Source organism: Thalassophryne amazonica, chromosome 12 (genome assembly GCF_902500255.1).
Source record: "Thalassophryne amazonica chromosome 12, fThaAma1.1, whole genome shotgun sequence".
Classification (NCBI taxonomy): Eukaryota; Metazoa; Chordata; class Actinopteri; order Batrachoidiformes; family Batrachoididae; genus Thalassophryne; species Thalassophryne amazonica.
In genome coordinates this window covers 48,700,486-48,727,220 of record NC_047114.1, presented here as the reverse complement: position 1 = coordinate 48,727,220, position 26,735 = coordinate 48,700,486, and the positions used below count along the sequence as shown (strand labels likewise).

Below are 26,735 nucleotides of genomic sequence, written 5' to 3'. Positions count from 1 at the left end.
CGTCTAGCTAAGGAGGTCTTCCAGGCATGCCCAACTGAAAGGAAGCCCTGGGGAAGACCAAGTGCATGCTAGAGAAATTATATTTCCCAGTTGGCTTGGGAACACCTTGGGATCACCGAGAAAGAGTTACTAGATTTGGCAGAGGATAGCTCCAACATGTTAGCCATATGGTGTGTTTCTCTGGGTGTAATGCAACATGCAGGTGCCCCAGTGTTGGCGACCGCAGCTGTTGGAAAAGGTCAAGGTGATACCCATGTTTCACCTGGCTGTGGCAGACAGATGGTTACTTTCAAGAGATGTGGATGGACTGGATGTCTGCCTGGGTGGTTGCTATTTAGCACTCAGGGCAGTTCTGTGGTGTACTGGAGTGCCAAGCTTGCTACCAACAGGGGTTGGTAGCAGGATGCAGACTGTTGTGGTGCTATTAGGTAGCCTCCCAGCAAGGATGCAGCAATGGGAACCTGAAATCCTCAATCTGATTTCACGTCATAACGCAATAAAAACATGCAAAAACCAAAAAAGTGTGAGTTCTTTTTTGAGGCACTATCTGTCACATGACTAACACCATTCCTAAGGCAGAGGACAGTTTGGGCCAGTCAAGGCCAAGGGTGCATTCTATTTTGGGAACATGAGTGACTTATTTAAACCATCTGAAAGGAGCACTACCATATCTTGGCATCCGACTAAGCAGACTTTTAGTCTTCTGTGCATGTGCGTGAGTTTCACTTTCAATCATCTGTCAGCAATCTAGAAAATTCATACTTGGAAAACTGCTCTAAGCTGCACCTGGAATGTGTTGTGTGGTCGTCGTGATGCCGGCGGCTGAGAAAACTGCCAGTCAGCTGTGACTCAAACCAAAATCCACTTGAGCAAACAGTTGTTCAACATGCAACAGCTTTTCATCAGTTTTTGGCAGTTTGTAAAGTGTAGAGAGCACTGAGGCCCTGATGGGGCTGGTCAGGAGTACAGGAGTCCACAGGGTTAGGAACTGAACATTCAGGCATATGAACTCATACATGAAGGAGTGGTTAAGTCCATTTTTATGTCTGCACATGTATGGATGTTTTTTGTGGTAATTTGGGTTGCCTCCTCAGAAAACAGCAACTCCAGAAGCTCCGCCTCCTGGGACTGTCATTTTTTGACTGTCCACTTTGCATTTCAAGGCCATGCCATGTGACACCCATTAGGACAAAATCTGAACACACGTTTGTCTGTGTGCATGAGAGCCGGTGATAGCGTTTAGCTAGTATTTATGTGTCTCATAGATATTTATATATTTATGTTTACCACTGAAAAGAAAGGAAAAAAAACTTGGCAGATGCTTTGGGAAGCTGTCCAGTTCCCTTGCCCTGAATCATTTCCAAGCTTCCCGCTGGCCTGCGTCTGTTGCCTCTGCTTTAATGCGCTGCCTTGTATTGACACTCACAGAATAACAAATGTAATTAAATCTCAGCCAGAATTAACTATGAGAAGAAGAAGAAAAAAAAAGCTTGTACACAGGAACACAGCAGAACACAGCGAGAGAGTGAAAGGAAAGGGAGGATTTTAGATGATGACAGCTACAAGGCGAAAACATTTAGGTGAAGAGAGACAAGTATTTAAAAACAGTCAGGGAGTTCCCCCAAGGCTACAATAGAAAGTCTAGACAGCTTTTAGCTTTTACACATTTTAATTTCTTTATGGCATTAAAGAAAAAAAAATCTGTCTCCTCTATATGAAAATTTCTAAAATAATCCCCTTTAATGGGCAGTACGGTGGCTTAGTGGTTAGCACTGTTGCCTCACAGCGAGACGGTCGTGGGTTCAATTCCTGTGGCCTTTCTGTGTGGAGTTTGCATGTTCTCCCCGTGTTTGCATGGGTTTCCTCTGGGTCCATCCAAAGACATGTGGGTTAGGTGGATTGGACTCTTTAAAATTGTCCGTAGATGTGTGTGTGGGTGTGTCTGTGTTTGTTTGTCTGTTTGTGGCCCTGCGACAGACTGGCGTCCTGTCCTGGGTGTACCCCGCCTCGTGCTCTATGACTGCTGGGATAGGCTCCAGCCCCCCGCAACCCTTAATTGGACTAAGCGGTAGAAGATGAATGAATGAATCCCTTAATCTCAAACAGACTACAACGTGATAGAAATTAAATAAAAAAAACATCAAAGGCAATATAATGGTTTATATAAATAATGGCACATTTTGAACAACTCAAGTAAATCATAACCTTCACAGCCAGTTTTCTTTCTACAAGTCAGGAGATGGCACTGTATGGTAAATCTGTTTACAGTAGGCAGCTCTCAAAAATTGAGCTGCTGTGCAAGAAGAAGACTAGTGAGGGAAGCTAGCAAGATGCAGATGACTAGTGTGAAGGAGATGATAACGCTAAATACTTTTGTATTTGGTAGTACTCTATTATTATTTGAAACTGCAGCTGAACTTTCAAGTATAAAACTCCAAAGTTCAGCAACAGTTTGCCAGAAGGCATGTGGGAGACTCGAGCCTTGATTTGATCTGTCTTCTTCTGCACAAGTCCTTCTCTGTGCCATGACACTGTGATTGGTGGCGCAGCAGTCAAAATCTCCGTCTCTGATCGTAGCCACAGAAGCCTCTAACTCCTAGAGAATTGTCAGAATGTCTTGGTGGCTTCCCTCACTCGTCTACTTCTTGTACGGTCACAGATTAACCATACAAACCCATACTGTTTGTATTTCTTAATAACTGATGGAAATTGAAGTACAGCACACAATCGGTGACTTGGAAATGTTCATATATCCATCCCCTGATTTGTCTCAAGAAAACTGGCTGTGAAAGTCCCAATTTACTTGTGTTGCAGTCAAGGGTGCCACCCATTATTTTCGCTTGTAGTTATTTTTGTAAATGGCATGAAAGAAATAAAATGTGTACAAACCAAAGGATGTGTAACCTTTCCATGTCAACTGAATGTGTAACTATGATTTGTACAAATTTAAGCAGAATGCAGTGTAATGCCACGTGGTCATCTGCCCATGTGGTCATCTGCAGTGCTCCACATCAGGGATAAAGACAATAATTAGTCCTTCATCAGAGGTTTAACAGATGATTATCACTGCAAGCTTTTTGATTTCACAAATTGCCCCACGTGTCATGAGGAGTTGTCACAGTTGTCACAGCCTCATATTAATTCCTTCCCAGGTTTCAGCCAAAAAGCACATTGATCATGTCTAACAGAAGCAAATTTAGGGCATGCTGAATTTCATTTTCACAATCGATTTGTGTCAATTATGTTTAACAAGAGAGTGACTGCCAAGTGCAAATACTGCAAATGCCTTCAAATTGTGTACAATAAGCAGGGTTATTCTGAGAATGACAATCCAAACACAAAAAAGCAGTGTATAAATATAGTATATGCATGTCATTGTTGGGCTCATTAGTGCTTACTGTATATATTATACAAATAATGAATGTTTATGAGTTCAATGGTATGAATATTTCATGAGGTGAAAGCTGAAATGTTCCATTCAATGGGGCTTCGCCAAATTAACCCTCTGGGGCCGAAGACCAAGCTTTACTAAATTCTAAAGAACTTTTTAATGATATGAGAAAGAAAGTAACTTTTTTTTTTTGCTGAAAAGTTAACTCTGCGGACTTTCAAGCCAGCCACCGGTCATCTTTGTATTCCTCATAGAAGCTGTGTGATGACGTGTGCAATGTGAGTGTCCTATCTGAATTGGTTCACCGTCACATGGTTTTCCAAAATTCAATCGTAGGGCAGATTTACCTCACATGAAAAGCCAAAGATCATTTTCAGGAGTGATATCTTACTACTTGGCCTGTTTGAATAGCCCCCTGGGTACTCCAATGAGTACATCCAGTGAGCCCTGCACCATTACGTACAGCGATCAGTGAAAGCAGACGGAGAGCCGCTGATGACAATCTCACGTGCTCAAAGAGTGTATAACTATCAGGATTGCTCCACTAGTTTGCATGTGAATATTACTGGATAACTCTGTTGCTTTCTCGGCGTAAAGCACTGTTTACCATATCAATGGACAAGAAAACGCATGGACGATTTTGTATATATTATTCAAAATGTGCATTTGTGTTTATTGTTTGAACATTTTTGTTGTACAGTCTTTCACACAAGACCTCAAATTACCTTTATAAAGTGTCAAAACAGTTGTTTATTATAGTTTGCTGTGTGTTTTGAATAAATGTGTGTTGAAAATTATTTTTCACTTTACTTTTTTCTTTCTTATTTTTGATTGTAAACCTTTATTACACTTATAAAACACAACAAAAGCATATATATTCTGAAAGCACAGGTTGTCCTGAAAAAAAGAGACATAAAACTTGATTGTGGAATGCAGGGAGAGCTGTTAACAGCAATAATAAAACATTTATGCCAGGCAAGTGAACTGTCCAAAAAATGTCCTCGGACCCCAGAGGGTTAAATATTTGTTCCACTGAAACAATGTAAAAACATTCAGTATTTGTTTTATGTAACAGCTAAAATAGATGCTTGTCATTTGATATTTTGGTTACACTTTACTTGAAGGTATCGTCATAATAGTGACATAACACTGTCATAAGTGTTACATGACAGTCATGAATGTGTCATAAACATTATGTCACTGTCATAAATGTTTATGACTGCTATCATTAAGTGTCATTTGGTTTTTGTAATTACAAGTTGATAATTTTTTGGGTTGTCTTGAATATGACAACTTGATATAAATCAAAGCGACATAACCAGAAGTTTTCTTTAGCCTTTTTGGTCTTCAGTTGTATGCCAGCTTGTCAGCTTGTCATTACAAAAACCGAATGACACTTAATGACAGCAGTCATAAACATTTATGACATTGACATAATGTTTATGACACATTCATAACTGTATCATGTAACACTTATGACAGTGTTATGTCACTATTATGACGATACCTTCAAGTAAAGTGTTACCAATATTTTATTAACTTATAAATAACAGAAAAGGGACTTACATTTTGATGTGCTTCACTGGTGCTTTGACATTAACAGTCAAACACAAACCTTAAATCAGAGTCCAAAATTGTTCTCAGTCAACTGGGAAGAACAGTTAGATAGTTTAAAAATAGTTCTGATGATGTAGTCCGCAATGCCCAGCATCCTCTTCATCGTAGCAGCTTTTCATGCCTCCAGACGACTTACAGCATAGTGGATTCGTTTTTATGTGTGTGTGTGTGTGTGTGTGTGTGTATTAAAAGAATTAGCACCATCATTAACTCATCGTCCGTCAGCAAAACAAACTCTGCCATGTTTAGCTAAACGCTGCCACCACTAGTGGGCGGTGGTCACAGCGTGCAGTGGTACAAAATGTATGGAACGAAATTTGCACACTAAATGGAACCAAATTACACACTTAATGCAACACAACACAAATGCGACGAATAATCCATGTCACGTGACATACAAAGCACCAATCAAATGACAAGGAGCCACTCAGCCGTTATATAATGCATGTTGTTTCCACTAATTTGTCATTAATGGGCCACTCCTTCATAAATACAAACCAAAAATTAGACAGGGAGTGAATCATAGGTTCCACATCTGCAACAAACCATGTGACAAGCAAAGATTCTACAGTGCAACAATAAAAACGCCTGACTCTCAATTCACCAAAGTGAGTTAGATTTTTGGTGGAATCTTAATGGTGTTGTTTGTATTCACAGAATGTACCTCATCATTTGCTTGTTCATGATAAATGTGTCCCTTTTCATTAAATCAATCTCTTTTACCACACTTGAACAAAGTGATTTCTACAAATTTAAGCAATGCACTGTCATGCCTCATGGTCATCTGCCCCGGTGGACATCTGCAATGATCCACGTCAGAGACAAAGACAAGAATTAGTCCTCCATCAGATGTTGAACAGACAATTATCACAACATCCTAGGGGTGCAACGATACACAAAATTCACGGTTCGGTATGTACCTCGGTTCTGAGGTGTTCTTCATGTTTAGATGCTGTTTTGGATTTTAAAAAGGGACGCTTTATGTGGATTATTTATTCAGATAAATTTCACTGAAACTAACAGGTAAGAATTTATATTTACTACATGTATTTTACTCTGCCAATCAATGCATTAATAGACGTATTTCTGTTGTTTAAACCTCAGGGTTCAAAGCATGTGAAAAAAGCAGCAGCTTTTTAGTTTGTAAATGACGGTGTATCTAATACCAAGATAAACTGTGACTTCTAATACTGTGTTTTACTGCTTTTGAAAGATTATGACAGCGTTTAGGGTTTTATTTTTTATACAATCATTTTTCGTGCGTTCTTATGTGTTTGTGATCCTTCAATTTACCCAGCAGCAAAAAGTGAAACTGGTTTATCAGAAGCCGACAGTGTAATCTGATGTGGCTGCGTCTGAATCAATACTAAAAGTTATCGATTATCTGTAATAAAGAAATTTTTTTTTAGCAGTTTATCGGTTTAGCATCATAAAAGATAACTTTTCAGTTATCGGATTAACGGTTATCAAAGCTAAGTTTTTTCTTAGCTGTGCCCACCACTGGATACAAACAATATGAGACAGAGAAATGTGGAGCTGAGAGTAACTCACTTGTTTCCAGTTGTCGTAAATGATCATTTTGCTGTCCTCATCATCGACTGTAACTGTGCACTCATAGCCTTCACCTGCGAGAAATGAGAGAAAGAAAGTGTAAGGAATTGGTATCATCAATGGAAGGCAATGTTAATAAAATGTGAGAACCTATGACTGCCAAAAGTTTTTAATGAATGCACATATTAAATGCCACAGGGCACAATTAAATGCCATACATTAACAGTACTGTCAGGGGTCGTAACTGCAGGTGGAAATTCCTCACCACTAATGATCTTTAAAAAAAAACAAAAGGAAGACTTGTTCTGCTCAATAAATTTTAGCTTTATGAAGACATCTAGACATTGCAACTTTTAGTTTTATGTAGATTAAATGTCTAAAAGTAACCGGCAGTGTCAGAGCTAACCCATATTTCATAACAACGCCAACATTTAAAATTAGTAACAAATTTATCATTTTTAATTGAATTTAGCTTATAACGTCAGTTTTTATTACACTTCTTTGAAAATGTGTCTTTTATGTCAGACTCATCATTCAAGTTGTGCAGAAGGCAGCAGAGTCAGTGGATAAAAAGTGTAGTATTGAATAGAACACATTTGGAAAGCAGCATCTAGCAATATAATACATGTTTTCCACACACACAAAAAAGTTATTTTATCCAACTGTGACCTGCCACTCCAACACATGCACAGTGGGTTGGGAGTGAGGCTTAAGTAGTTAGCTACAGTTATTAGGCACTAATGTTGTGCACTAAAATAGGGAACCCTTTCTTTTTTTTTACATCTGCCAAGGACATAATAAAATCATCTGCGTTTATTTATTTATTTGTCTGTCAGTCTGTCTGTCTTTTAGCAGGATAACATCAAAACTACTGCACGGATTTTGACAAAATTTTCTCCACAGATACACATTAGGCCAGGGAAAAATCCATAAAATTTTGGAGATGATCCGGATCGGATTCTGGATCAGGTTTTACTTTATACAGTCTTTGAGGGATTACATCAAAACCACTTTACGGATTCTCACCAAATTTTCATCATGGATACATATTAGGCCATGGAAGACTCCATTACATTTTGGAGGTGATCCGGATCCAGATCAGGATTCTGGATCAAGATTTCACCTTATATACACTCTGAAGGATTATGTCAAAACTACTTCATAGATTCTCATCAAATTTGCACCACAGATAAATATTAGGGGATGGAAACCTTCATTAATTCTGGAGGTGATCCGGATCTGGATTCTGGATCAAGATTTTCCTTTATGAAGGCTTTCAAGGATTACATCAAAACTACTTCACGGATTCTCAACAAATTTGCACCACAGATAGATTATTAGGGCATGGAAGACTGAATGTTGGAGGTGATCCAGATCTGGATTGGTGGACATCAGAAATCTCTGATTGCTCTTGTTTTGTTGATGTTATTGTTTGTTTTTCTTGGGTGGCATTAATGACATATTTAAAACAATAATGCAAACAGGAGAATAAAACCGAATAGTCCCAATAAAAATTGAATAATGCCATCATGTTAATAATGACAGTATGTAATCTTAAGGTATGGAAAATTAATTGCAGTTTTATTTAGATTAATTTAATTTGAGTAATTTGTGGAAAAAAGGGATTTCTTCTATGCAATGCAATAGTCAGACACTTCATTGCTAACAATGCTTCAGTATAACCAGAGCTGTAAAAAGAGAACTTGTCCTTTAAATTGTGCTAGTTTTTAATGTTTGAAATGTTGTACTCGAGTTCAAAGGATAATCTAGCGCAGTGACCCAGTTTCTGTAATGGAAACACATCATCATGATAACATGTATATGCTTCTAAGTGTGTCGTCTGTCTATTTTTGATGCATGAATGCAGGTGTAGCTCATGAGGAGTGTTGAATACTGTATGGCACGACGAAAGAGTATGTCTGCTTTGTAGTGTGGAGAACTGCCACTTGTCTTTAACACTGACAGATTAACTGTCTTTGGATGCTTAAGGACCTGCACTGATTATCACGGCATCAACGACAGGCATTCACACTAAAAATAGCCAAAAGAGAGAAAAAAGTGGGAAAGTGGTTTGTTTTCCATTTTCTCTTTTTTTTAAACACAATTTGCAAGAGGATTTCAACAATGTGGAATATAATAATTAGATCTGATGATGCTGTTTTCGTTAGATTTCCCTTTTAAAGTAGTCCTATTAGTATATACTTTTTCAGCAAGATTATAACTGAGCTACATTTTTAAAAGCAGAAGCAGTGGTGGACACAGTTCCGATAATCCGATATCCGATAATTATCGAAGATAATGTTTTCATTATCGGATTATCTTTTCAGATAACTCTGAAAACCATTATCGGAGTAATTATCTTCCGATAAATATTTGTCTGATAATTTTAACACGGTAAACAAAGCTGAACAGCTATAAACTCTTATAAAATTTTAAATTAGTCGAACACCTACCTGTTAAATGTTTTGTAGCAGATGCGTCATTCTACCCTTTGCAAAAAGAGCTGCCTCTAGAAGAAACCGCTCTATCCTCTGCAGGCAAAGGAGAACTGGTCACCAAAACAAAAAACCTAATTTCTTTTAACCCCATACTGATACGACAGCAATATCACCCAAGTCATCCAGAGGCATACATTTTTAACTTGTGGTTCAAATTTTAACCAAACTAATTTCGGACAAGTTATTTAAATTACTGTTACGTCTGAAGTTTTATAAAGTGAAAATATCAGATATATGTTTTAGTTTTAAAATGATGCGCTAATTTTTAAGGTTTTAGTGTGGGTATGCTGTGTCTCCAGGTGCATTATGGGTAGGATAGGGTAATCTCAGTACATTCACGACATGAAAAATGCATTTGGGACACTCTGGTCAGGCTTCACGGATAACAGCATTAAACTTTAGTGCCTACAACTCTTGTGAATATATTCTCTGGGTTTATAGACGTTATTGTGTTTGCGTTTATTAAATTCCACGCATATTAAACGTAACAGAGTAGCAGCAGACACAGATTATCTGGAATTTTGTTTTGGCAAGTCTCTACTGCCATCTACTGGCCAGTAGTACTCATGGCAGTATTCAAACTGAAGCTGGGCTGATATTTTCAATCACACTCTACTTGGTTCCAGCTCAAAGTGTACCACAGAACCACACAGTGTAAAAGTTCAGAGCACACGATTTATGTTCTCACACACATTGCACGTTCAAAAACCACACATCGGACTTGTGTTTCCAGAAGCAAAACGTAAACGTTTTTTCAAACTTAATTTACAAAAACTCTCGATGGGAGACATCAAAGTAAAAAAAAAAAACATAAAAAAAAAAACACATTACAAGACAGGTCTGCGGTGTTTGCACAGGCACAGTGCGAGAGGTGGTTGTGAGATGTTAAATGCAGCTCGTTACTCCATGTATACTAAACGATGCAGGACGCACGATTAACCTGAAACTCAGTGATCCAAAAAATTCTCGCACCAATGGAAAATCAACTGAAAAAGGGCCAAAACTCACACTGGCACCAGTAGATCATGACAGTGTTCTATTTACTTTGACACCAGTTATATCAGACAGTTATCTAATTACAACTTGGCTTTTTTTTTTTTTTTTTTTTTTGAAAATGCCTGTTTTTACAAATAAAAAATGGAATATTTTACAAAAGCACATTTATCTGTAAACACCAACACATGACACATGTCACATTAATGTGTTGGTTTACATAATCAACCAACCAACCAATCAGTGTTTAGCGGAGGCACATTTTACCCAGAATCCTTTGCGATCTGTCTGTGTTTGTTACAAAACTTCAGAATTAGTGCATTGTTCAACATTAAATGATATATGTTATATTTGAACTTTGTACAAATGACAGAATTAACATTAATGGAGTGATACTATCGATATTCATTTTATTTATACACCAAACCATACCTCAGCATTGCTTTATTTTCCAAAACCTTGGCCTGATGGCAGCATTGTGATTGAGTAGAGTTGAGCTTTATGGCTCCTCTCAGTTGCTGCTATGCTGGAAGCCATGTAGTAAACAGGAAATTCCAGCAAGGAGCAAGATGTTCAAAGATAGAAGTACTAGCTCATTGTTTGGGTCTTTTGTCGCTTTTGATGCTTTCAGAAGCGATTGTGGTGTTAAAACTCAAAATCAGTTTGTTAGTAGTTGCAAGTGGCATTTTTGGGTGGTTTATCATTTTATCTTTATCAAAGATAACTTTTCAATTATCTGTTATCGAAGTTAATTTTTTGGTTATCTGTGCCCATCACTGAGCAGAAGCATGTACCTTCAAAAATTCAATGAGTAGATAGATAGATATATCACACATACATTGAATTCAGAAAGTCTTTACAGTGCTTCACATTTTCCACATTTTGTGTTATAGACTGATTCCAGAATGGAATAAATTAGTTTTTCCCTCAAAATTCTACACACAATACCCCATAATGACAAGGTGAAAAAGTTTTTAATTTTTTTTATTTTTACAAATTCAGAAAAAAAAACAACAATAACAAAAACTGCAACTAAGAAATCACACGTACATAAGTATTCACAGCCTTTGCCATGACACTCAAAATTGAGCTCAGGTGCATCTTGTTTTCACTGATCATCGTTGAAATGTTTCTACAGCTTAATTGGAGTCCACCTGGGGTAAATACAGTTGATTGGACATAATTTGGAAATGGACACACCTGTCTACATATAAGGTCTCACAGTTGACAGTGCATGTCAGAACACAAACCAAGCATGAAGTCAAACGAATTGTCTGTAGACCTCAAAGACAGAATTGTTTCGAGGCACAAATCTGGGGAAGGGTACAGAAACATTTCTGCTGCTTTGAAGGTCCCAATCTGTAAACAGAAGTGCGGATCCACCAGCACTCTTCCTAGAGTTGGCCACCCATCTAAACTGAGCGATCGGGAGAGAAGGGCCTTACTCAGGGAGGTGATCAAGAGCCCGACTATCACTCTGCCAGAGCTCCAACAATCTTCTGTAGAGAGAAGAGAACCTTCCAGAAGGACAACCATCTCTGCAGCAATCCACCAATTTCTAAGAATTTAAACTTGCTCTGTATGGTAGAGTGATCAGACGGAAGACACTCCTTAGTAAAAAGCACATGGCAGCCTGCCTGGATTTTTCCAAAAGGACTCTCAGACCATGAGAAATAAAATTCTTGAACTCTTTGGCGTGAATGCCAGGCACCATGTTTAGAGGAAAACAGGCACCATCCCTACAGTGAAGCATGGTGGTGGCAGCATCATGTTTTTCAGTGGCAGGAACTGGGAGACTAGTCAGGACTGAGGGAAAGATGAATGCAGCAATGCACAGAGACGTCCTTCAACAGGACAATGACTCTAAGCACACAGCCAAGATATCAAAAGAGTGGCTTCAAGACAACTCTGTGAATGTCCTTGAGCGGCCCATCCAGAGCCCAGACCTGAATCCAATTGAACATCTCTGGAGAGAGCTGAAAATGGCTGTGCACTGACGTTCGAGAGGTGTTACAAAGAGAAATAGGCAAAACTGCCGAAAGATAGATGCTCCAAGCTTATTGCATCACATTCAAGAGGACTTCATGCTGTAATTGCTGCCAAAGGTGCATCAACAAAGTATTGACCAAAGGGTGCAAATACTTATGTACATGTAATTTCTTACTTTTTATTTTTAATAAATTTGTAAAAAAAAAAAAAAAAAAACTTTTTCATGTTGTTATGGCTGCACTGTATAATGTGAATGAACTGATTCAAATCCAGTGAACTTTAATGCGGCAGATTAATTCAAAAGTCTCCTTCATTTTGCCTATGTAGTATCCCATAGATGTGATTGCTCCCTGCTGGATGGAAAGGAGACTCTGTGTTGATGATTGATTATACAGACCATTTCCTCATTCATATTTACAAAATTCGTGAAACAATCATTAATTTTCTGACTGTTTATTAGTGGTTATGTACCAAAAACTCAAGCACCACAGTCGCAGATCGACACAACCCAGTGGAAAGGATTTTGTATGAAGTAGTAGACTACCCGCTGGTTAGAAAGCACAATACAAAAGATACATCAGTAAGAGAATGAAGTGTTTGAAAAAGACTCCATAAATACTGGTCATGGGTGTTATTTTTTTGTGGAAAAACAATGGCTATACATCTTTGAATGTACTCTTGCACAATACTCCACTGAAGCAAGTTGATGAAATGTAAACAACTTAGAACAAAATAAATGTGAGATCAAAGCTCTTGGTATAATTTAAATATGTATCTATTATGTTTCAGACATCATCATGTTCACTAAAGCCCAGTTATCTTAACACATTAGGGGCGTGGCTGCTTTGAGTGACAGCTTGTATGTTGTTGTTATGGTTGATCAAAAGCTGTTGTTGTGAAAGCCTGTTTTTCTGAACATTTTATTACAAATATTTGTAATAATACTACTTGTGTGATTAATTCACTGAATGAATCATACAAGATGTGCATGTGGCAGTATTTCCCTCAAGTGAAATTACTGCAATGTCATTTTGGATGCTAACAGTGTTTGTGTTTTTAGCAGCTGTTGCTAGCTTAATGATGGTACGTAGCGCATGGCCTCGATTTGTCATAATTAAATAAATACATTAATGCTGTCTCAACAAAAACCTGAGTTTTGAACTGCAGACAAAGACTGTGTTTTCCTTCTCAATTGAGAAATTCCTAAGTCATCTGGAGATCTTAAGATAAGCTTGGAGACATCCCCCATGGGCCAACATTGGGATTCACAACAAAACAAAACTCTAATTCAAAGTTCTTCAAAGGGGAGCCCTTGCCTTTTTAATCAGTGAATTTTCAGTCATTGTGAATTACGTGACATTATAATGGCTTCACGTCAAAATCTGAGCTTCTCCAGGCAAGGAGAACCCAAATTTTATGACCTCACGCCAAGGCCAGACCCTCTCAAGACTGCAAGATGATATCGCTTCCACAACACAGGGCCATAAAACTTTGGGCCTTGACAAGCAGCTATTATATTTAGGTTTAAGTGAAGAAAGACATTCTTTTAAAATAAACAAATTGCATCAGTATTCTTTGATTCACATATATAAAGACGTCTAATGGTGTTTGTATTGATTAATCAAACAAAATACTTTGCATATAATTATTCCATTTTATTGACATGTGTTCCTGTAACTGATGTGTGTTTAAATGTGATCTTTCTGCCTTATCAATATGTTGATGGTGAGGCATTCTGTTTATCCAAAGGAAATGTTCAAGTGACGATTAATAATGTGTATCCATTCGAGTGTCTTAGAACAATATTATACCAAAATAGTTAATGTGTTTAAATAGTTGAATCATTTGAGTCTGTCCTGTGAACACGTGAAATTTCTGTGAGATTACACACCCTAAATGGGTGGAGTTTGGTGACGTCAGTCCCCCTTAAAAAGTTAGAACAGAGCCCTTCTCTCTGCCTCTTCGGCCCTTCTCCCTGCTCTCCTCTCTCTTCCTTTCTTAAACGCTTAATTTCTATTCTTGGGTCAAGGCCCCATCGTTAAGATAAGCTAAGCTACAGCTACCATGTGGCATTCATTCTTTGTTCATTTTTGATCATTTTAACAAAGTTTTAACCTGACGCTTTAAGGTGCGTCAAGTCTTATGAATTTTTAAGAGAACTTCCGAGCTGAACTTTTCAAATTAATGGCAAATTTACAGAAAAGCGACTCTCCTTTTCTGTCAACAATTTTGTTTGTTTTTTTCAACGCTTTTAAAGTTTTAACTTTTTCCTAAATTTACAAAGATTTTTAATCTGGCTCCAACAAACTTTTTAAAAGCTACCAGAAACCATTTTCAACAAACACCTTCCACCTCTGGGTTCCTGCAAGCTGATGACAGTGCTGATTTCAAACCATCAGCCATCCTGTCGGTAAAGCCGACACAAGCCTTTGGGAACGCCTGAGGAGACCGCTGAGTTAACCCCTTGACCCAAATGAGAATGACGGACAGATGGCCAGACAGACAGACGGACCCCTCCGAACCACCATCTCATCTCACCAGCTAAGTGACCCAGTTAAAGGTTCCAGAAAAAGGATTTGTTGTTAATGATACAAAGTGGCCCCTCCTTATTATTATTCTTCCTTTTAAGCATATTCATATGTTTAATATTTTTCGTAATAATTGGCTTCAAATTTCATCTATAAATTCTAATCAGATTTATTTACTTAGTCTTTAAGCTTTATCTCTCTCTCTTTCAATGTCTCATGAGTTAGTAAGAATTGTGTCCATAAATGAACTTATTTAATCACTGTCCACAAAAATGTCAGTAAACTGTTCATTTCCTGTATACTTGTAAATAAATAGTAAATATTTCTGCTGTGGTTCATTTTGTGTTCAGAAGGAAACCCTTGTTCAATCGTATTGTGAATTCAGACTCTCAAATCAGAGACTGATTAATTGAGAGTGATTAATTAATTTGAGACTGATAAATTAATGAATGTTTAAAGTACCCATGCTATAAATAGGTGGTGCCTCGAATAATGACTAAATAATAAGTATTAAACCCTAAATTATTAATTATTTTGGTGACTCATCAGATGGGTTTAACCCAATCTAATTCAATTTGGGAGTTTAACTGCTTATTCACATTTTATAATGTTGCGTCCCATGTGAGGAGATTTAAATAAATTGTTACATTTTCATTGGTGTCCCGTGTGGAGGCTCTAATAAATAAATTGTTACAGTATGTCATTAAGGGCCCCTTCACACAGAGTGCAAAGTTTTGACAAAGTGGACACTTAGTACACATGACGCAAACTGTGTAATGTCGTCCCTGCCGCCAACGCCTCACGCACCTGTTGCTACAACTATTTGCACACGAAAGCACCTGAAAGACAACGTGTGCGCTGTGCCAACCCATCGAACTCTCTTGCAGCAGGTGCCGGCCAAATTCTAGGTGACACGCATGAACACCTAACACCGCTCGCATGGCACTTAGAAAATGTGTGGCCAGTCACACTCTTAGCACGACAACAGACTGCAGACAATCACTGCTGTACTGCTGTCAGATTTGTCTAAGTTCCCCACGAATGTGACTTTGCAAACACATACACTGACACGTGGGTGTGTGCGCTCCACTCACGGGAGGCGTGGCCTCTGACAGAAGCAGCTGTGGTGATCTGTCATTCTGGACATTCCAGCTGGACAACACCTACTGTGTTTGGACAGTCATGGACTAACAACTGTCCACTGTGAGGCACGTGTGTCTGATTGCTGTATTTACATGGCCATAAATAAAAACATATATCACCGTGGTGGCAACAAGCTGCAGCAAGCCAGCATGCACACGGAGCGGACACTGACAGCCCCCAGGTTGAAATGGACCGTCAGATCAGAACACGCAGCGGGCGATCTCACTGTCACATCACCCACGTGAGCTCTGTTCCACATGACGCAGTGTCTGTGCTCTGGCGCGCCGTCCATAAGACACGCGTGTCGGGCAGAACACGCGGGCGGCCGACTGGACACACATGACCAGTAGATGTGAACATGATCAGAGCACACTGCTTCTCATTCATGTCATTTCATGACTGTATGTCTGTGACCTTGGGTCATCACCAGAGGAACAGACGGATCATATTTGTATTGCTCACTTGATAAATGTGGTGTTTTATATGGTGTGGGATTTTAATTATTTTTTTTGTAATACTTCCATGTCCTTCTTGATATGAGGCAGCTTCCCACAGCTTTCAAAGAACAGCGGCTCAGTGGGAATCAGAGGTTTTGAAAGCTGCAAGTTTGCATCCTGGGTGGTGTGTTTTTTTCTTCTTTTTTTTTTTATATTCCACATAAGCGGCATAATGTGGTCCCGCAGGTACTGGCTGGTTTTTATATTTTTATTTATTCCACAGAAGTGGCGCGATGTGATTCCACGCATACCAGCTGGTTTTTATTTCTTCCACATAAGCAGCACCATGTGGTGCACCTGGCACTGTTCCTGCTCGACGGACACTGCCGTGTGCACAAACTCTCGCACCAGGTTTGTGCACGCCTGCCCGTTGGCCCAATGTTTCGTGCACTAATTTCGAACTGTTCCACCATTTTCGTCCAAATGCCGTCCAAACTTCGCACTGTGTGAAGGAGCCATAATCTGTGATTATTGAGGAAATGAGTGGGTTATAATTTTAAATCAAAGCAAATCCGTTTTGCAAACCAGGACTCAGCCCTCAAAAATATGATTTAATAAACATCTGAACCAACTCGTATAGCTGAGCTTGTCAGTGTTCAGACATCATTTCTAGTGCCCAGGTCATACACAATCTCACACACACTCCTCTACCCATATATGGGTTGGCCCTACACACACACACACACACACACACACACACACACACACACACACACACACACACACACACACACACACACACACACACACACACACACACACACACACACACACACACACACACACACACACACGTTGTAAGTGAAGCAGACACTTCTTCATTCTCTCTGTCTCTCAGTAATATGTGTTGTTTGGAAGTTGCATATATCTTGGAAAGAGCTTGTTTGCCACTTTCTTTCACATGGAAAGCCTAAGTGTGGTGGCCACTAAAGCATGTCTAAAAATATATGTATTAAATTCTTTCACCAGAAATACCTCATATTCATCCTTGCAACATCATTTTCTGGTCTTGAAAAGAGAATTTCTGTGCCTGTTGCAAAGTGCCCACTGGCTCAGTGGGTGTTTCTCACAGAGCAAGCAAGACTACATCACAGAATTCTGAACTCCTTTCAGGTCTTATGGCCCATTCACACATAACACAAAGTTAGGCGAAAGAAGCAGGAACCTGCTGAAAAGCTACAACAACAACAACAAAAAAAGCTGAATTGGGGAACCGTGAAAAATTCCACCTGCTGTCAGGAGGGACACACGGTCGGACATACGAGAACAATAGTGCAGCGATGGTTTCATGCACGCTTGTGCGTGCAAACAAACACAGTGCGAGCACGCAAGAGGTGTGAGACCACATCGTGCACACACAACAGTGGAAGGAATTAGATGTGCAAATGTACATAAATCAATTAAAATGTCTATGGACAAATTAAGAGAGTACAGAACATTATAAGAACAATTAATGTACTGTGTAAATAAGACAATCTGGTAATGATTGTTCTCAATGTAATAACATTAAGAAAAACAAAAAAACAAACAATTTACAGGAATAATACAGTTCCCCTTATTATTCTTATTATGTGTAATTGATGCCTGATGACGTGATGGTCTGTGTTGGAAATGACGGATCAATTGGATTGTGTTTTGTCTGCTAAAATATTTAATTCCTGGTATAAAGAGCAGACATCACAAGAATTAACATCCCTCTGTTCCCTGTTCCTCTGTACATGAACCAAGGAATTAATGAACTGACGATTGAATGATCGTGAACACATCAACCGGCTCTGGCGTGTCCAAGTGTCCAGCGCATGGTGCGCCAAAGGACGCAGTATGTTTCGGAGGATACCGAAGGACACTGCATCATGTGGACTAACATGTTGTGGACATGACATTTGGATCGCCAGCTGAGCAGACATATGATTACACAGATATATTCACATGGAGCAGCCTGCCTGATCGCGTCTGCAGTGTGCAGTGAAGTGCTGCTAACGGCGTTATGTGTTTTTATTTATTACCACCTCAGGAAAGCGTGCCCATACGTGTGCCTCACGGTGGAGTGTTCAGAGGTGGTGCGCTACATGGCAGGATATGTGTTCTCCATCTGTGAGCAGCGATGGCGCAGGACTGAACTGCTGCAGGTCACCTGCGACACGCCCACTTGTTTGGTGCAAGTCACAGTGGCAGAACACATATCTGCCATCAACTCATAACATGCCACAGTAATGCACATGCAATTTCTCATGACATGCATTGTTTTATTATAATTATTTATTGTTCTTTGTCTTAATTTAACACGTTGTGTTCAGCCTGTCAGTGTCAGAGTGAGTCTGAGCTGGACATGTCCCCGTATGTGCAGAGAGAAGCAAAGACATCACACGTCTTGCATTTTGTGGCATAACACCTTATAAATATGAGCCAAACTCTCAAAGGAATATTTCCAACACCTGCCATGAAGAATTAAAGCAGCTAAGGCTCACTAAAGTGACACACTTTTTGATGTTGGGTAGGGATGCAGATTCCACATCAATGCTGTCATTACTGGATGTAAATGCAGCCTTTGATACAAGTGATCACCAGATGTGAGTTGTAACACTCTACAAGTAACATACTTGAGCAAAAAAAGTCATTTTTTAGAGGAACAAGCATTTTTCAGATTAATATTTTAAACATGTATTTGTACTCTTAGTTGAGGAGTTTTGCATGGTGGCCAAATGTTTAATGCTGTTGTTTCAAAACAGAAAATTTCTGTTTCAATACCACCATGTCCATTCCACAATATGGAGTTGAGTTAGGAAGAGCATCAGTGGTAAAACATGCCAAATCAACATGCAGATCCATATCGGAGGCACTGTGATGACCAACTCAGTATCACATCATTATGGGAGCACGGATTCATTCTAATTCATTCCGTGATGGCTGCACATAATTAAAAGGGCAGCGAGGGTCGGGGTAGTTATGGTTAGGGTAAGGAGTAGGGTTAGGTTATGGTTAAAGTTAGGGTTGGGGGTAGGAGTAGGGTTAGTAATAGTGAGTTAAAAACACCCCCGTCATGAAAATTTTAATCACTTTGTGAGGGGAGGATAAAAAAAAATGTGAGACTGGACTGGATGACCATAGCTGAAAAGTGAGAAGCCAAAATAACTTAGTAAATACATTTGCCATAATGTCTTTGTGACAACCCCTCTGCTGTAAATTGGGTAGAGATGACGCAAGTACTGAGATGCATAGTGTGGATGAAAATAAACAATACCTGTTTGTGGACTGACACTAATGCAGTGACAGAAGACAGAACAAGAGACAGAGTGGAGCAATCCTTAATTTACTGACCACAGTGTTTTATTCCAAAACTGATTTACAATCTCCACAAGCAGGCTGTCTCAGGTAAAGCATGCTTATATTTGGTTCTATAAAGGGCTATGAAATGTCCAAATGGTATCTTTATCAAGTATCATAGGCATAATTTGTGGTTGTGATCACCTAAAGGCTTCCAGATGTCCAGGAGAATCTTTGGCTTTTTGATCCGAATAACTTCATGCAATGATTTGTCATCATGGGTGAGACCTGGGTCTGTCACTTCGAACCGCAGTCCAAATAACAGTCAAAGCAATGAAAACATGTGGATACTCCACCATCAAAGAAAAGTTGGAAAAGTAGCCTCTGCCATAGTCTCTGTCTTCTGGGATATTGAGGGCATCATAATGGTGAACTATCTCCAGAAGGTACAGAAAATCAAGGGGGCCTATAATTATCATTTTGCGATAACTGCAGGAGAAAATCAAGCAGAAGCAATACTGAATGCTCCAAAGAGATGTCCTGTTTCACCATCACGGTCATTGCAACGGCTGCCATTCATAAATGTGGCTTCGAACTTGTTCCACACCCACCTTATTCCCCTGATTTGGATCCTTCAGACTTCCATCTGTTTCCAAACATGAAAAGGCCTCTTGTGGGAACCCATTATAATACTGATAATGATGTCATATCTGCAGTGGATGATCCTTGATCTACAGGATATGACCTTCTTTGACAACAGTATTAAGACACTGCAGAGACACTGGAAAAAGTGTGAGGATGTACATGGGGACTATGTAGAAAAATAAAGCATTACATTAATTCAATTGTGGTTTCTTTGTCAGGCTGAAAACTACCCCTCGCATTTGAGCAGATTTCCCAAAGTGTAACTTTCACTTTTATTTGAGTTATGTTATTTTACTTGTGTATAGATATTCAGTACTCTACTCTTCACTGTTGGTCAGTCAATTTTGCTGGAAAGAATTGAAAATTATTTTGATATTCCTAGATCTTACATGCTGGGTCGGTTGTTATAAAGCCACAACATCTGAATTCTTAACTGTGAAGCAGGGGGTCAAGGTTCTTGTAGGTCCACTACCGATTTCTCTATGACTTGTACCTTTTATGGAGACTATAGGTCTGATTTATTAAGATCCCAGATAACAAGTGCTAAATTACGTGGACAATCCAAACTTTTGCAATTTGGGATGGAGACAGTTTTGCGGGTGATTTAAAGAGTAAATGCGAAATTGATAGCGGGCGGTAATGTGACATAGACAGCCAGATATACTATACGTAGGTCTTATGCATGTAAGTACAAAATGAAATTCAATCAGCCACTTAGTTACTGGACAGAGGTGCAAGGCACCTCTTTATCCGGATATAATATACATGGAAGACAACTCAGTCAGGACTTGAAAAGCATTATATTTTATTGATTTATCAAATGCTGTCTGTATTATATTTACTACCATTACGTTTGTAATGTTTCTCTCTCTCTCTCTTTTTAAGAAGGATTACACTCGGTGCTGTTTCTCATTATAAATGAGAATTTCCCCTAATCCACATGTGACTTTCTTTTAAATCATTTCATGCTGTGAGCCCTTCTGCTGTCTTCTGATCAGGAGTACATTCGCTCACAGTATGCACCCTGTGCTTTGTTACACACAAACTCTGACACATAACTGTGTTCATGCAATGGCAAAAGAAAAAAAAAACAAAACACAACAAAACAAAAAGAAAACCATCTCTGATTTCAGACATTCATCTCCTGTTCCATCCATGGCACTCCAGCAAACTAGTGATCATTCACGATACGCTTCACCTATGGAACGCACAGAGAAACGTGCACAGTTCTTTGAGTGCTCCTGCAGAACACACGGCAACCACCCACCATCCTGCCAAATCACCATGGAAAAAAACAAGAAGCAAATGTCTGAAACAGGAGACCACTTTATATGTTTGTTTGTTTGTTGTAGTAACCAGTGCATGTTCAAGAGCTGTGCGTCCCTTGCTCATAGCCATGCTGTCTCACTCACACTCTGATATAAGCATCTGTTTTTGGTCAACCTGTTACATATGTAGACATTTATTCTTAGAGAAACAGATGCTGAATATGGCCGATGTTTACAATGAATGATTTATTTATTTATTTGTAATTCAATGCAGCCTCTGTGCAGGAACAGTAGCCTTTCAAGTACAATCAATCAAGTTTTCAAACTCACAACATCTAGATGCTATCAGCACCTGCTAAATTTCCTTTTGACCATGATAATTTCTGTTACATATGCAGACCTCACCTATTTGCATGGTTTCCTCCCACTATTTTGCACTCATGAGTGGAAAACCTCAAATTACATATTTATGAAGGCAAACATGGTAGCAGCCAGGCAGATGCAAACTTAAGCTCATTTAACACCCTCAGTGAGTGACTTTGTGATTCATCAGAATGAAAAAGTTAACGCTCTGAGATCCAAGTGCATTTTCTCAATTTTACCATACCTTCAGTAATTCCCCTTTTAAGGTACTTGCATATAGTATAATGTCAATATGCTGCATATCAAAATGTTCAGAATAATCTAAGCTTTCTGAATGTGAGACAACTATTTCCTCTAGGTTTGGCTGTCAGTGAAAGTTTGTCTAGAGGGAAGATGGAAACTACAGCTGAGAATTTTTAGTTTCAGGAAGTCATCGAACAAACTCCCTGTGAAATTCTGTCACTGACCTATTAATATATATATATATGTCGAAAAGTACACTTGGACACACTGACATGTTTTTGGACCACAGAGGGTGAAAAATAATGGGGTGACTTTTGATCCAACATTGTCTTTTGTTCTACATAGTAATAATGGGGCCAAGACTTCACATTTTAATTTGCATAACATTGATGACACCTAACCTGTCTATGGTGGATGCTGAACTTCTGACTCATATTGTTGTTTTATTTTGTGGCTTACTACATCACAATATATCTTCATATGATTTAGAATACAGCTGTTAGAGTTTTGACTAAGGCCAATTTTCCATATACTACATTTGCATTGCATCACATATCCATCAAGTCTTTGTCACATTTTTGGTCCATCCTTTATATACAAGCTTTGTTGCAGAGCCTCTGGGGAATCATTGGACAAGCAAACAAGCAAGAAAGAGATAGAGAGAGAGAATGGATTTGCATTATACTGAATGCCTCAGGGAGGGGGTGTGTGTGTTCGTGTGCACATGTAACATACTGCTGTGGAGGTCGTGGAAAAGTATGTTTATCAGCTCAATACACGTATCACACACACAACAACCCACAGAAGAAACACAAATGCAGTACGTGGAAAACCAGTCTATCACTCAACAAAGAGAAAACCTAAAGAAACTGCTTCAGTTATTAACATTCAACTGAATTAACTTTACCAAAAATAACATGTTTGCATAAAAATAACATGTTAAGTTAATTTGTGTCAACTTAACATAATTGTTAAATTGTTAAATGTGTTTCAATTAGAAACACAAAAAAATTAACTTATTTAGGAACATTCGCACATATTTAAATTATGTAAATCCAACAGACATTTCCAGTGTACTTTGAGCAAATGAGCTTAATAGGTTATCAGGCTTTAGAGACTTTAGTGTAAGGTGGGAGAAGTGCTCGTGGTAAGATAAGGTATCCAGTTAATAAAATCTTTTCCAAGCCTTTGGACCAGTGGGTCTTTGCTTATGTCCAACTGAAAGTCTACAGCTCTATCTTCCTGCGAGTCCATCACTGGGTACTTCCCAGCAAAGGTCAGTACTAATTAACAGCTTGGGGGGTTAGTTAATATCCTCCCAAATGTGGATTTCTGTAACATGCCATAGAAAACCCTTGCCCTGTTGAACTGTAAAAGAGAGGGAAAAACACAGACTTTATGTTGCACAGTATTGACCCATATGTTGAATGAGAAAAGATGCAGTTGAATAATTTATGAGCACAGTTCTTCAGAGAACTGTGCCCATTATTCCTCCACACGCCTGAGCTGGGGGCTTTGTGGGATAGGAGTTGGGCTCAATATATAGACCAGGACTTGCGTATAGGTATGTGCTTCACGTTATCTGTCTATGTACTTGGACAAGATACATCATCTGCATCCTCCCAATCCACCCAGCTGTAAATCGGTTCGACCTTAGCTGAGGAAGTAACCTTCGATGGATAGACATCCTGTCCAAGGGGAGTTGCAGACTCACACATATGTGGGTAAGCACCAGCCTGATGGGCCTCATGGTTACGATAGGACCTACGTTTTCCTCCACATGCATGGGTGAAGGTTTACCAAATTCAAACCTTGAGACAGGTAACTTTCAAAGAGGTCTCCCAGTCCCAGTGAACACATTCAATAAAAAAAATGACATAATCCATCCCCACCCGAGCTATTACCGCATGCTTGCGTCTCCGAGTCTACGGAGAGGGATCTATCTGTCTGCCCAGCCAGAGATAAGGCGAGTGACGACTTGCCCACGCCATTCTGTCCAAGTAGCACTATCTTCAGTGCCCCGCCATGGCTGTGGTAAACCAAATGGGCAGCCGCCGAATGGCTCGATGATTCATCCAGAGGCACTGCTGTGTCACTGATAGGCAACGTGGCCGGCTCCTCCAAACCTGGGATCCAATCGCAGTCCTCCGATACGGCCTCTTCCCTCCTGAGCTGGTGCTTGACAGGTAGAGGAGTGCTGCCTCGACGGAGGGGGGGCGCAGTGGTCAGAAACATACTGTACTGGAAGAAGACAAAACAAAGAAATGTAAGTGTCCTGCCTGTGAAGCAATAAATAGGTTTGAACGGGCTGCTGTTGCTAGAACTGACACTGTACGTTCTGGTATGTGATATCACCGTGATGGGGGGAGGGCATCTGCATTATGTATGTCTGTGTTGATGGGCGAGGTGATAACAGTGGAGGTGAGGCAGATAAAATGACAAGGAGGGAGGAAGATGTCGATGAAGACACAGAACGTATCAAAGGTGAAATCAAGAATAGAAGCAGGAGGTCCGCAGTGTTTGAAGGCATGCTGAAAAAATAAAGCAGACTGATGAGGAAAGGAGAGGGAGAGATGATCAAGTGAGGACATGACGATTGAATCTCTACAGGCAACCTGAACTGCAGGTCGTATGTACTCGGACATCGTGATTGCAGCAGGAAGTCAGGTCATAAAAATAAAGTAACCATTTCATTTACAGAGAAAAAAAAAAGAAGGCTGGAAATCTGTTTGTGAAACAGTGTGGCTGACAAAGTGTGCACAACTGTTTGCACAGTGACGTGCATTGATGCGTGCGCAACAGTTACAGACCAACAACCCTCATCAATATTAATACAGCAATCAATCCAGCTCCAGGAAGATCCCTGGTGTCTGTGGTCTGATGCCTGCCAGTGGCAATGCTAAAGACTCGATCAGCACTTAATTATGTAGTGAAGACACAATTAGAGCAGAATGTAATCCAGTATGACTACACCTCAAGACAAACTCTCAAAAATCTCAAAGTCCCTTCTACTAAGATGCATTCGTTTGTACTGGTACATAATGAACTGGTAGCTCTCAATGTTTCAGACAGTACAGACAAGTTTTTAGAATTTTCAACAGTTAAAAATATTGACATACATATACAGTGAGGTAAATAGCAGGGGTGGTGGCCAAGTGGTTAAATTGCTTGGTTTCAGTGCAGAAGGTTCCGGGTTCAAATCCCACCCCTGCCACATTTCTCCATGTAATGTGGAGTTGCATCAGGAAGGGCATCTGGTGTAAAACCTGTGCCAATTCAACATGCAGATCCACCTTGGATTTGCTGTGGCGACCCCGACTGCAAACAAGGGAGCAGCCGAAGGGACTTACTATACAGTGAGGTAAATAAGTATTTGATCCACTGTTGATTTTGCAAGTTTTCCCACCTACAAAGAATGGAGAGGTCTGTAATTTTTTTTTATCTTTCTTGTGTTTCCTCTATTGTCTAATAATTACACCAACAGTTGTTGTCTTCTCACCAAGCTGCTTGCCTGTTGTCCTGTAGCCCATTCCAGCCTTGTGCAGGTCTACAATTTTGTCCCTGGTGTCCTTAGACAGCTCTATGGTCTTGGCTATGGTGGAGAGGTTGGAGTGTGATTGATTGAGTGTGTGGAAAGGTGTCTTTTATAAAGGTAACAAGTACAAACAGGTGCAACTGATACAGGTAAAGAGTGCAAGACAGTTCACTCGCCTGGCATAAATGTTTTATTATAGCTCACCTTGCATCCCACAATTAAGTGGTATGTCTCTTTTTTCAGGACAACCTGTACTTTCAGAATATATATGCTATACTGGTGTTTTATAAGTGTAGTAAAGGTTTATAATCAGAAATAAGAAAGGAAAAAAATAAAGCGGAAATAATTTTCACACACATTTATTCAAAACACACAGCAAACTATAATAACTATTTTGACACTTTATAAATATAGTTTGGGATCTTGTGCAAAAGAATGTACAAAATAGAGGTTCTAACAATAAACACAAATGCACATTTTGAACAATATGGTCTAATGCGTTTTGTTTGTCTTTATGCCACATCTCAAAGCAATCTCAAGTCTGCTATTACACAAAGGCTTACAACAAAAAACATTTTACTTCCATGGAGTTAACTCCCTCTTGGAACGTGCTCCTGCACTGTAAACAACCTATCTTCACAGTTTGAGGCCCTGTTCACACCCCTCCCCCCTCCTATCATTCATATGCATAAACGGCACTTTACGAGTGAGAGCGAGAGAGGCTTATTCACCAATATTCACTGGCCAAGTAGTGAATCATTTTTTTCCACTGACACTCTTTGGTCGCAACGCAACGCTGCACTTTTACGCATGGAGCCAGCAGCCAGAGGGCCTCTAGTGAGCCTCGACCGACCTATAATTACAGCCGCGAATGGCTTGCATCAGCCACACTAAGCCATGTAACGCTGTGATAGTGCCATGATAACGCAATGTTGGCGCACGTATAGGCATGATGGGTTTGGTCCAAACCTCCAGCCCTCCTACACCTGGTCCCTTTAAAGGTTTTCAATTCACAGATTCACACAAGCATTTAAAGATGTCACATTTTTTAGATGCAGTCCAAAAATAGATGCTTCAGTACAGTGCCGCGGTTGTGCACTGTGCGCCACGCTGCTGTCAACCTGTAATGCACCAGAGCAGCTACAACCGAATCAAGGGTTCCTGGACAGCCACCTCTGTGCTCCTCTCTGGCTCCGTGGCTCACTGGCTT

General features: G+C 39.6%; 1 protein-coding gene across 1 annotated transcript in view; it reads right to left on the bottom strand.

Annotated features, from left to right (window-relative positions):
* The window catches only part of rem2 (RAS (RAD and GEM)-like GTP binding 2), a 135,379-nt gene that overhangs the window by 89,274 nt on the left and 19,370 nt on the right, over positions 1 to 26,735 (bottom strand). The window contains exons 2-3 of the mRNA XM_034183050.1: positions 23,895 to 24,231; positions 6,560 to 6,633 (exon numbers count right to left, since the gene is read on the bottom strand). Of these exons, the coding sequence (XP_034038941.1) occupies positions 6,560 to 6,633; positions 23,895 to 24,231 (411 nt within the window). The remainder of the gene's footprint in view (positions 1 to 6,559; positions 6,634 to 23,894; positions 24,232 to 26,735) is intronic.